The sequence below is a fragment of the Macrotis lagotis genome, chromosome 8 (genome assembly GCF_037893015.1).
Source record: "Macrotis lagotis isolate mMagLag1 chromosome 8, bilby.v1.9.chrom.fasta, whole genome shotgun sequence".
Classification (NCBI taxonomy): domain Eukaryota; kingdom Metazoa; phylum Chordata; class Mammalia; order Peramelemorphia; family Peramelidae; genus Macrotis; species Macrotis lagotis.
Window position 1 is genome coordinate 53,244,057 of NC_133665.1, and position 12,987 is coordinate 53,257,043.

Consider the following 12,987-nt stretch of genomic DNA (forward strand, 5'->3'; position numbering starts at 1 on the left):
GTTTTCATTTAAATATTTTCCTGTTATTTCCTATTTGAAGAAAGAGCTTTGTGACTCTGGGCAAATCACTAAGTCTAAGCCTCAGCTTCAGCTGTAATATGGCGGGGGAGGGGGGTAAGGGACACCCTAGGCTATCTACTTCAAGGATTGTTGTGAATAATACACTTTAAAAGGTAAATAAATCTGAGTTTTTGTAATATTTGGCAGATCTGACCGTGGCAATCCCCCTGCACTCAATAAACTCTATAGACTCATTATTTTCAGGATCAAGTATAAAATTATCTGTATGGCTTTTAAAGTCCTTAACAACCTGGCCCCTTCCTCCCTTTCTAGTCCTCTTCCACTAGTCCTCTTCCATTTGGCACCAGGTCTTTTGCCGCAGATAGAAGGAGAACCTTTTGCTTTGCATATTTTCCTTGACTGTTTGCTAGAACCTGGACTTCTCTCCCTCCTAGTTCCTCCTGGCTTCCTTCTAGTTTCCATTAAAATCTCTTCTGCATGCAGTAAGTCTTTCCTGTTCCCTCTTTTTTTCTATTATATAAAGTTTTTTTTAAATAAAAGATTTTATTTATTTTGAATTTTACAAATTTTCCCCTATTCTTGCTTCACTCTCTCCACGGAAGGCATTGTTAGTCCATACATTGTTTCCATGGTATACATTGATCTAAGTTGAATATGATGAAAAGAGAAGTCATATCCTTAAGGAAGAAAATAAATTATGTAATAAGATATCCCGTTCCCTCTTAATGCAAATGCCTTTCTTTGATATTTCCCCTTAGGCATACCTCATATAGAGTTGCTTGCATGCTGTTTTCCCCCATTAGAATGGGACATTTTTTGCCTTTCTTTGTATCCTCCAACATTGAACTTGATAAATTTAATAATTGCTTGTGGACTAAATTCCATTTTTCATTATCTTTACTACAATCCCAGAGTTGTGACAATTGAAACGCAATTGAAAAGAAAGGCCAGTTAAGGTGTGACCTCAGGCAAATCGCTTCCTCTCTATAGACCTCAATTTCTTAGTGAAGAAAGTAAACTAGATGCTTCCGAAGATTCTAATGCTGCCTTTCTTAGTAGACCCATAGCTCTGGCTCAGGTCGGCGCTTCTTTAATGTTTGTTGATTTGAGTCGCCACAACTCCAAAGTTCTGATAAGAAGTACTATGCACCGGCCAGGTCTTAAATCCTCACTTCTGTCAGTTCCACCTTCTGGAATTCTACCCTTCCCCCAACCTGCAAAGTTTCATTTGGAGAATTCTTTTCTGGACTAATCAGACCTGGCCAGGCCCCACTTACTCCAGCCACCTCGCCGCCCCGCCCCCCGCCTCCTCCCCAGCCTTGGGCTTTCTTCAGTGCTGAATTCGTGGATCAAACCTTAGTACTGCTAGGGATGCTTTAAAATTTGGTCACTTGTACTCTTGCTACCATCTCCAGTTTGTTCTACATGTTTCTTGCTGGTACATAGGTGGACTGCATGTTGTCTCCCCAATAGACTATGAGTTTGTACCTTGAGTCAGGATTTTCTTCTTCTTAGCATAGCGAGTGGCAGATAGAAGGTACTTAATAAATGTTTAATGACTGGTTGGTGGCTATTCCTTTCTAGTTCACCTTTCTCCTTAAAACCTGGAGTCCAGTGAATGAAGACTCCCCAGACTCCCGCCTTATCTAGGGTGCTTCCCTGGGGCAGAGGTGGAGCCCACCTGGAGACTGAGGTCCCTCCCTGGACAGGACTCTTTAACCTAATAACTCTCAAGGTTAAGGAATGGAATCGCCCTTGATTTCTCGGTTCGAAGAACTCTCTCCTCAGCTTCTATTTACTTTTCTCCACCGCACACAAGCAGATACCGGAAGTCCCGCCGCCCGTAACTTCTCTGAGCGCCGATTGGCTAGGCCACGTACGCGGCTTCCGATAGGATGGCTGCAAACGACTACAATTCCCAGTGAGCAACGCGCATCGCTCTTCCCCTGTATTTCACGAGAGGAGAGTCGGATGTCTGATGGGATCTGTAGTTTTTCGGGAGGGAAGGGCGTCTTCCTATATCGAGGACCATCCCTCCCACGGTGTTTGCAGTGGGAAGCTTGTGCAAAAAAAAAAAAAAAAAAATCTACCCTAACGTCGCACGTTTCTGGTTGGTCGCTTTGCAGAGTGGATGCGTGGAGGGAGGGAGCCTACTGAGTAGGCTGGACGGACTCGGGCGGGTTGTGATGGAAAGATCGGTGGGCCAATGGCTCCTGGAGGGTGGGTGGCGAGCGACCAATCGGAGGTCCCGGAAGGTGGAGCCTGGAGCCGTGGGCGAGCGCCGACCGAGGAGGGGGGCGGGGCGGCGGATCTCGGTGGCAGTGGGTGCTGGAAGCCGAGGCGGCCCTGGAACAGCCCCTTCGCCGCGCTCGCACCGGCTCCCGAGCCGGCCTGGAGTCGCCCGGTCCGGCCTTCCCCGGGTGTCCGGCGCCCCCGGGGCCGACGCCCGCCGCCTTTCCCGCCGTGAGGGGGCGACCCCCCGCTCCGGTCCGCCCGCGCTCGGCCCCGGGCTCGCGTTGGGGCGGCGGCCGCCCGGGGAGGGAAGGAAGCCGGCGCGGGCCCGAGAAGAGGCGGCGCCGTCGGCGGCGGGGCTCCCCCGAGGAGGAGCAGGTGCGTGCCCCGCCGGGCCCTCCCCTCCCCCTGCAGCTGGCGGGCCCCCCCGCGCCCGGGCCTGGGGGCCAGGGAGCGGGGCTCCCCAGCCGCGACGTGGGCAGGGGGTGCACAGCGAGCCGCGGTCCGGCTTGTCTCCTTTATGGATCGGGGAGGCGGATCCGGCAGGAGAGGCCCCCCAAAACCAGGGGGATCAAAGACCCGAGACGGGGGGGGGGGAGAGGGAAAAGAGGGTGAGTCCGGCCCCCCCAAGGGTTCGGCTTGCGTCTTCCCAGATGCTCTAGATTGTTTTTGTTCTGTGTGAGACCTGTCCTGTTGGAGCCCTTCCAGGGACAGACCCCTTTTTTTAGGAGAGGGAGCCGCCAAAGTGCTTCATCCTCTCTTGCCCTTTCCCTTCCTCCTCAGCCAGGACAACAGCATCTTCCCGCCCAGGATGGGGCGGCAAAGCACCCTGTATTGGTGGTGCTTCGTGAAGGACCTTAATAACTTAAGTTGGCATCTTGTTTTATGTCAGGATGGAGGAGCCTTTCTACCGGGAAGATCCATGATGGAAGGTGAACCGGACGCCGAGTTATTAATGAGAGGGTGAATCTCGACTTGTACTTTCACCCTCACTCTTCCAACAACCACAACCACCACCACCACCACCACCACCCCCTCAGGGGATCGTCTCTCCCAGATTGGAAGCCGGAACTTATGCTCCCGTGTCAGTGTGGCTGCATGGTTAGTATGCAGATCCTGCCTCCTTGCTAATGAGAGGGAGAATGGGGACCCAGGGCAGCCCTGTGAAGAGCTATGATTATCTGCTCAAATTCCTGCTGGTTGGAGACAGTGATGTTGGAAAGGGAGAAATCCTGGAGAGCCTTCAAGATGGAGCATCCGAATCCCCCTACGCCTACAGCAATGGTAAGGGCTTGGGGAAGGAGGGAGGATCAGTCAAACTGCACTGCAGTAGTAATTAGGGAGTATAAAAACAGTCAGATAAATTTAGTTTGTGCTCAGGTTACAGCTCCAGCTTTTTCTTCTCTAAGGTTTGTTTAAACTACTCCATCTTGGCTTGGGTTTTTGTTTTGTAGCCATCCAGGAAGCCGCTTCAGCCATCGGGGACTAGAATTAGCGGTGTCTTCCTGAGGTTTTTTTTTAACCCTTTCTTTCCCAAAGGTCAGTTCAAAAAATTCTAACCTAAACTTCGTATCTTGCCTCACTCCTTAAGCATTAGATTTGATACACAATAGGTGTTTAATGTATATTAAATTTAATTACAGCCTTGTCTTCATCACTAACACTATGCACCTATCTCCCACAATGGACTTCGATGCAGGAAAATTACTTCTTACTTTAGTGTTATCTGCTCCAAATTTACTAGTAAGAGATGTAAGCAGGAAATCAATAAAACTATTTGGTTCCTGCTGTACACCAAATAATATATTGATAGGATATTCCAAAAGACTCCGGGGCAGCTTGTATAATCAGTCCTCTAAAAGTAGGTCCGACCCAAAGGTATTATGGCTTTTCTTTTGTTCATAATACAAGCTTAATGTGTCTGCCTCCTTTGAAATCAAGCTATATAAAGGGAACAGTGACAGATCGTTTACTAGAGTTTTGAAGACTGTAATTAAGAGCTGACAATTAGTCCTGCTTTTTTCCTTCATCCCTTCAAAGTAGTTTAAATGTAGTGCTATTAAGAAGGTTGTGGGATCCATGGCAGTTTGAAATCTGTTTCAATCTCTTTCATTTTAAAGTAACGTCCCAAGCTTGAAGAGAGGTTGAATACAGCTAGAACCTAGAACAAATTACATTATTGAAAATAACAGTTACAAGCTTTCACTCTTAATATGGAGGTATAAATTTTTTTAAAGTATTCTTTGGAGGGGCAGCTAGGTGGCACAGTGAATAGAGCAACGGCCTTGGAGTCAGGAGTACCTGAGTTCAAATTCGACCTCAGATACTTAATTACCTAGCCATGTGGCCTTGGGCAAGCCACTTAACCCCATTGCCTTGAAAAAAGAAAACCCTAAAAACAAAAAAAAAGTATTCTTTGGGGTAACAGAAGGTGGATTTTAAAATTTCCTATTAAATACCTTTATTGAACTTGATATACTACTTGCTCAGTGGACCTCTAGAATCTAAAAGATGGGATGAAGTGATTTAAGAAAAATAGAATGGTTAGAAAGATGTGAAGGGGGGCATGTGTGTATCATGGAATTTCATCTTCCATCAGTCATTTGTTTGTGGCCCAGGTTCTGAGATAGTCTTATTGTAGTCATTAGTTAAGGTCATATGATGTGGTTGTGGCTGGTTGTCGATCTTGCCAGCATGCTGTTGTTATTGTTGGGATTTTTTTTTTAATACAGATAACAGATGGATACAAGCAAACTGTTCCCATCAGGTGTGAAAATACTTAGTGTTCAGGAAATCAGCCTGCTGTGCTTTGAATAAACGCCTTCCTATCTTGGTATTTTTAGCACTTTTTTTTTTTTAAACAAGATTTCAAGACTAGGAAATGTTTGCAATAAAATGTGATCTGGTGGAAAGAACATAGGATTTCAAATCAGAATATAGGTCAGAATCTTTGAATTTAGGAAAATTACTTAATGTCTCCTTGATTCCATTTCCATAGTTATCATATGAGGAATTCTGACTAGGTCTCTTCCAGCACTAAATTTTATGAATGGATACATTCAATAATTGAATCACTGCTAGTCTTCCCTTTTAATTTTAAGTTTTTGAAAAAATTCAGTGAAATCCAGTTAATATACTCAGTGAAATCCAGAATAACCAATAACACCTGGAGTTGGGTATATTATTCCAGTGACTGCAATTATATTGATTTAGCTTATAAGTCAGTATTGAATCTTCCCAAATGCAGGGTTTTTGTGGTTTCTAAAAATACTGTTTTGTTGAAAAAATTTCTACTTTTTCATGTCTACTCTTTTCTTATTTTGTTTCTTAAAAGTTTGTTTTTGTCAGTCTTCTATGAGCATTTATAGCATTGACTTATTTGTTGTATTTCAAATAACAAATTATGTTGTCTGCTACTCCTTCATTTCTTTAATTTTAGTAGTCATCAAGGTCTTGAGATTGTACTGGAACTAAATAACCCTCTTTCTGCTATAGGTGCAGTAGCAGATTGAAGCAACAAATTTCCCTTGAAGATTCTCTGGAAAATGTACTCTTATATTTAACCCAGAGGAAACACTTTGGAGGATAAGAAGGGAAATCAATTTTTTTTCCTGATTTAATCAGCTCAAGTTTTGTGTTTTTAGGTGGAAGGAAGAGCTGTTATGATTACTGAGAACCTCCTCAGAAAGCTTAGGAGAGTCCCAATTGGGATTCTTAGTCTATGATATTAACTGTTAACTAATTAAAATGGAAATTTATGACATGCTCTTCATGTTCAAAGGTGATGCTACTGATTGAAATAGTAGGATTTCTCTTTTGAGTGATTTTTTTTTTCCAGGAGTGATGATGATGGAATTGTACTTTTTGTACTATTCATATTGATCAGGGTCTATGAAGTCAATGATTTGTTCACTTCTAAGACAGGTATCCAAGGGAGTTTTCTTTTTGGCTATGGAGTAGAGATAATAGAATCTTAGAATATTTAAAATCTAAGAGCTTAAAAAAAAATCTAAGAGCTGCACATGAATCTTCCCTGCAATATATTTTATTCCTTTTTAATTTATTCTTTTAGGAATAAGACCCTCGATCTTAATTTCATTGGCCATATGCTCTAGCCATAGAAGTAACTAACTAGAAAATAAAACCTCTAATAAGTTTTTTTCTTACTCCTTGAATCATCCAGCCTTCCTCATTTGTCTTTTTTTGTTTACGTTATAAGTCTGATTACCACATTTCCTATGAAACCCTAAACTGAAAAGATCTTGTGTAAAATTTACAGATCTACCCATGGTAATAGTAAGAGATTAAAAAAAGAGTGAATGTTTCTAATATTTCCCAACTGGAAAGTTGCCTATATTAGAAAAGGTAAAAAGCCTGCAGTGTTGCAATGAATTGATGACTATTTTTGAACAGGTAGCATATGTTACTCTTGAATGTTGGTCTCCTTCTTGGCACATAGCAGGAAAAAAAACAGATATGTCATGGAGACAGATCTTTATACTGTGGACTCCACTGATTTGGGTTAAAAAATATTGGATGGAGCAACCGGCACTACTGTTTGCCACCAATTAAGCATTTCTTTGGAAAAATAGAAGACTTAGGTTAGCTGTATTCCAGTATTTATAAGGATGTCTGCTCTGTATATTTGTTACCATTTTAGCTGTCTGGAAGCATGCAAACAGTCTTAATTTTCAAGGTTCCACCCAAGATGACTGGCAGCTGCCTTAGAGGGAGGTGTGACCATATTGGTGTGACTATAGACTGCACCTTTTTCTCAAATTAGTCTTGTAGAAAACCTGAGAACCACTAATAATTGATATTTTTCTGTGTATGTGTAGTCTTTCAAAGAGATTCTATGTAGGAGTATAGTCATTAAGGCATGACTTATTTGTACCAATACATTTATTTTCTAGGAAACCTTATTTCCATGTTACCTTATTAATATGATCCTTGTTTATGTTGCTTTCTCTCCTTTATGCATTGACTGAAGAACTGAATGGGGGTGAGAGTTTATTCAGAATTATGTGTATTTCTTTTCCCATCATTTGAAGAGATCCTATGTTGTGGTATAAATTGCTTAATAACAATAGTTTGTGACCCTCAGCAAGTCATTTAAATACCTCTAAGCACCAGCCCTGGAGTCAGGAGTACCGGAGTTCAGATCCGACCTCAGACACTTAATAATTAGCTGTGTGGTCTTAGGCAAACCACTTAACCCCATTGCCTTGCCCCCTCCCCGCCAATAGCCCTAAGCTTCAGTTTTATTTTTATGTAAAATAAAAAGCTTGTGATAGAATCAGAATAGGATTGTTTTGAGGTAGAAATGAAATGAATATAGTGATTGATTTTTCAACTTTTTTTTTTATTTTGCAAGGCAATGGAGTTGTGACTTGCCCAAGGCTACACAGCTAAGTAATTATTAAGTGTCTGAGGTCCAATTTGAACTCAGGTACTCCTGACTCCAGGGCCTCCACTGTGCCACCTAGCTGCCCTGATTTTTCAACTTTAAAGTGTTATACTGGGATTCCCAAAAAGTTTTAGTGCCAGTAGTAAGTTATTAAAGCTTCTCAGCAAAAGTATTAAAATTATGTAATTGTCAACTCACTGTTATCATAGATTTGTGAGCTAAATTTCTCTCAATCTGAGAATTGAAGTATCATTATAGTGTATTGTAGTGTGTTGTATTGTCTTAGGAACAGTTACGAAATTGTAGAAAATTCTGGAATAAAGAACCTGAAGTTCTGCCAAAGAATATCCAACTTCAAAGATTTATTCTGTGCCCTTGAATACGTTCTGTTACCTTAATTGCCTCACTGCTGCCACCCAGTTAAGAGTGAACAGGAGGGCAGCTAGGTGGCACAATGAATAGAGCACCAGCCCTGTAGTCAGGAGGACCTGAGTTCAAATCCAGCCTCAGACATTTAATAATTGCCTGACTGTATGACCTTGGGCAATTCCCTTAATCCCATTGCCTTAAATAAATGAAAAAAGAAAAAAAAAGTGTGAGTGGGCAAGAAAGCTCAGAGCCTGTTTCTAGATTTCTTCTTTTGGTGTGTAAACATACACTATGCCCACTTTCCCAGGGAGCAAAAGGCAACCTTGAAGGTTCTTGACTTCTTTGAAAGGTGTGGCAAACACTCTGTTAAGTATTGTTCTCTGAAACCAATTCTTTAGTCACGTAACTTTTATAAATTCAACCTTGTCTATCTTGTTCATTCAGCCAGGCAGGTATTCGAGTATGTTTTGATCTGCTTCACAAATTCATGAGTCACTTTGATCGTCCTTTTTAGAATCTGAAGCAATGACAGTGTACATAGGGATTTAATATCTAGCTGAGATTGGAGAATAAAGTTTTTTGTGGGACTTGCTTATAAAGTGACATAAGAAAAAGAAACCAAGGGAGCCAATTCAACAGAATAGAGTTATTTTTCATTCCAGTATGCCAAAACACACACACACACACACACACACACACACATTCTCTCTCTCTCTCAAAAACTCCCCTATTGTAATTTTTGTTTGTGAAGTCAGGCTGCTTCAAAGTCCAGAGCCTGCACAATCACTTTGCCACTTTGCCCTTATGCTGAAAGAAGGTAAATGACTTATCTAGGGTCACAAATTGTTAGTATCTGAGATGAGATTCAAACTCAGCTGCTATAAATATTTTTGTCCGTATGGGTCTTTTTCCCCCCTTGGGGAATACAATTATAATTTTATTTTCATTTTCTACCACATAGAGCACCCAGGCTTAGGGATTAGGAAGACCTAAGTTCAGGTTTGACCTCAGCTCTTGTGGTATGACCCTGTAGAAGTCATTTAACCTATTTGCTTCAGTTTTCTGAACTGGAAGAGGAAAGGGCAAACCACTCCAGTATCTTTGCCAAGAAAACCCTAAATGGGGTTGCAGAGAGTTGGACATGAGTGAAAATGATTCAACAATAACAATTTTTCTTCCAAATCCCAAGTACAACTTTATCCTTCATAAAAAATTCAATCCTTTATAATAAATATAGGGGAAAAAAACCTGAAAACTTGTCTGGTTCTGTACTTCTAATTCATTATTTTTCTGACAAAAGGTGGGTACCATGAATCATTAACAGTCTTCCAGACATGTGAATGTCTATTTCACTGTTAATAATTAAGTCTTCCACAGTTATTTTCTTTTACAATGTTGTAGTTCTTGTATAATTTGTTCTGCTGGTTTACTTATACCTCATTTTGCATTGGTTCATATACAGCTCTCAGTTTTCTCTGAATTCATCATTTCTCATTGTGAAATAGTCCATTACATCAATGGATCATAATTTTTTTTAGCTGATGAATATCCACTTTGTTTATAGTTTGCTACAACAAAAAATACTGCTCTAAAAAGTTTGTTACAGAGGTTTATTGAGTGACTTTTTTTAATAATTTTCATGCATAACTTTAAAAACTTAATTATATTTTTGTTATGGGAGAGCTTGATTTTTTTTTAGTCAAAATCATTCAGTTCACAATTTATAATGTGCTCTAATTTTTGTTTGGTCATAAATTTATCCTTTTTCCATAGATCAGATAGGATATTTTTTGGTCTATTAATTTATCTGGTATTGGGGCAGCTAGGTGGCACAGTGGATAGAGCACTGGCCCTGGAGTAAGGAGTACTTGAGTTCAAATCCTGCCTCAGACACTTAATAATTACCTAGTTGTGTGGCCTTGGGCAAGCCACTTAACTCCACGGCCTTGCAAAAACTTAAAAAAAAAAAACCTAAAAAATATTTATCTGGTTGCTCTTTATGTCTAAATCCTGTGTCCATTTTGTTTTCTTGAGAGCTTGATTTTTGTTGAAAAGTTTTTGAAAATCATCACTGATTGTACTTGTAATATTTTTCAAGCATTAATTGAAATCAATATTTTTCCTTCTTATTTGCTACAGGAAAAACCCCGTTTTATACTTTCTTCCCTTCCCAAATTTGACCATATTGTTAATCAGTTTAGTGTCACATCATGCTAATATTTTTTTTAAAAAAAATTATTAAGAGTGCTTCACACCTAGGAGTGAAGTACCCATACCTTGTAAGGTGTATCTTGCAAGGTAATCATAACAGCTTTCCTTGGATTGGACATCGGTGCCATTTTCTATGGGCTAAAAAATAGTCCTACTAGAATTCAGAACAGAGCCGGGGTGCTATTTTTCCTGACCAACAGCCAGTGTTTCAGCAGCGTCTTTGCAGTGGAGCTTTTGGTTGTGGGAAAAAAAGCTATTTATACACGAGTATGTCGGTGGATATTATAGAGTGTCTTCATATTTTTTTTGCGAAAGTGTTATCTGATTTGCTACCCATGAGAGTATTGCCCAGCATCATATTCACTTGCATAACTTATTTTACGTTAGGACTGAAACTGATGGCAGGGGCCTTCTTCATCATGATGTTCACCTTGATGATGGTCGCCTACACTGCCATTTCTATGGCTCTGGCTATCACTGCAGGTCAGAGTGTGGTGTCTGTGGCCAATATCTTAATGACCATCTCATTCGTTTTCATGATGATATTTGCAGGGTTGTTGGTCAACCTCCAAACTGTTGAGCCCTGGCTTTCATGGCTACAATATTTCAGCATTCCTCAATATGGTTACACAGCTCTACAACATAATGAATTTATGGGCCAAAACTTTTGTCCCAATATCAATGCAACAACTCCCAACAGTACCTGTGAATATGCAATATGCTCTGGAGAAGACTTTTTGAGGAACCAAGGCATTGACCTCTCTGACTGGGTTTTGTGGCAGAACCATGTTACCTTGGCCTGCATGATCATCATCTTCCTCACCATTGCCTACCTGAAATTGTTGTTTATGAAGAAGTTTTCATAAAACATTTTGTGAAACACAATGTGATTCAGTCTCACAAAACATTTTTGATTACTGTAAGATATTCTTTATTTAAATTTTTGTTGTTGAAGAATTACTCCCATTTAAATTGGATTTAATTTTACTGATTACCTTTATCTCTGCAGTTTATGTTTGCTATGAAGCTTTTACAGAAATTATGTTTGCAAAATATTAATATCAGAGAGAAACAGCAATGTAAGTTAATGATACTGTATATACTTCTCAGTTTATGGACTCAGTAAGTTTATGGAAAAGACACTGTGTTTAATTCATCGATCTGGCATGATCAGTAAATGATAAGTAATAAGTATTTGCACTACTGTAATAGGAACTCATGTCCTGAGACATTAAGTTTTATTTATCTGAACCTGTCATGACAACAGACCAAAATTATTGCCCTTTAATAAACTTATTAAAATAGAAAAAATTATTAAGAATTTGCTTAGCCATCAGCAAATTATTTTTTATATACAAAAAATTAAAGTTGCTTATGAATCTTTCTCTTTCTGAGCTTTCTTCTGCTACTTAAGCTATCCTTTTTTGTCTTCTTTTAGTACTTCTGTTCTCAGGCTATTTTCTTTTCAAAATGGTTATACATTTAGTCATCATAAGGAGATGTTATTTCATTTACAATCAGGGACAACAAGATATTTAAGAAAATTATAATTTTAAAATAAAATCTTTTTTTGTATTTCTTGTTTTTTATAACCTATATTTCTCATTTTATTATTCTGTCTTCCCCTCCTAGAATGCCAGTCTTTATAAAGAAAATTAAGAAGAAAAAATAAATTTTACAAAACTAAATCCACATACCAAATATTAAATAAGGAAGAATTTAATTTCAATAAAAACAAGAATTTTTGAATGGTTGATAAAATTGACAAACTAATAGAAAATTTAGTTAAAGAAGAAAAGATATCAAAATGATAAAATTCTAAATGAGAAAGAGACAAGCAAAATTAAACTTACCAGGAAATGCTACACATGGAGATATACTAGATGAAAAAATACAAATTTTAAATAAACTAAGAACAAAAAATTAATAGTTTAAAAGATCAATCTTCAAAGAAGAAATAAAATAACTCATAAATGTGTTACTACCCTCACACAAAAATAAACCTGGCTATTTCAGTATCACAGATGAATTCTTTCAAATCTTCCAAGAAAAAATCTTCTGATTTTGAATATAGAGAAATGTAACACCCTCCCATACCTTCTGTGAAGAAAACAAAATATTCATTTTAAAACCTTAGCAAAGGGGCAGATAGGTGGCGTAGTGGATAAAGCACTGGCCCTGGAGTCAGGAGCACCTGGTTTCAAATCCAGTTTCAGACACTTAGTAATTACCTAGCTGTGTGGCCTTGGGCAAGCCACTTAACCCCGTTTGCCTTGCAAAAAAAAAAAAACCTTAGCAAAGATAACACTAAAAATAAAAAAAGAATTAAAGACAAATTTTCCTAGTATTTTTTGATTGGACCTAAGATTTTTCTGGGGTGAAAACTCCTCCTATGAGTATAGCTCTTCAACTCCTTTGTGATTTATAGTTTTAGTTAGCTTGTGGGTAATTTACTTCTATCTCCAACAAGTCGTGAATCCTGGTGTTTGTGATTCCAAGACTAATCCTTTCTTCAGTTTACCATACAGACTTGGTTTGAATGAATGAAAAATACTAAATGCAACATTAGTTCACAGCATATAACTACACATGGAAAAAAAATGTATATTGTGACCAAGAAGACTTATGTAAGTTTTGTTCAGTATCAGAAAAACTATCAACATAGAAAAAGCAGTTCACACCAGTAGTTGCCCAAAAGTTCATTGATAAATCCAAATGCATTCATAGTTCCAGAACCATCATAATAT

The 12,987-nt window shown here is 39.2% G+C and overlaps 1 protein-coding gene and 1 pseudogene across 1 annotated transcript in view; both read left to right on the top strand.

Moving 5' to 3' along the window:
- Positions 1-2,397: 2,397 nt before the first annotated feature.
- RAB40C (RAB40C, member RAS oncogene family) overlaps positions 2,398-12,987 on the top strand; it is an 80,577-nt gene continuing 69,987 nt past the window's right edge. Inside the window, exons 1-2 of the mRNA XM_074197059.1 lie at positions 2,398-2,631; positions 3,146-3,537. Of these exons, the coding sequence (XP_074053160.1) occupies positions 3,384-3,537 (154 nt within the window). The 5' untranslated portion in view covers positions 2,398-2,631; positions 3,146-3,383. The remainder of the gene's footprint in view (positions 2,632-3,145; positions 3,538-12,987) is intronic.
- Positions 3,937-12,149, top strand: LOC141495067 (broad substrate specificity ATP-binding cassette transporter ABCG2-like; annotated as a pseudogene).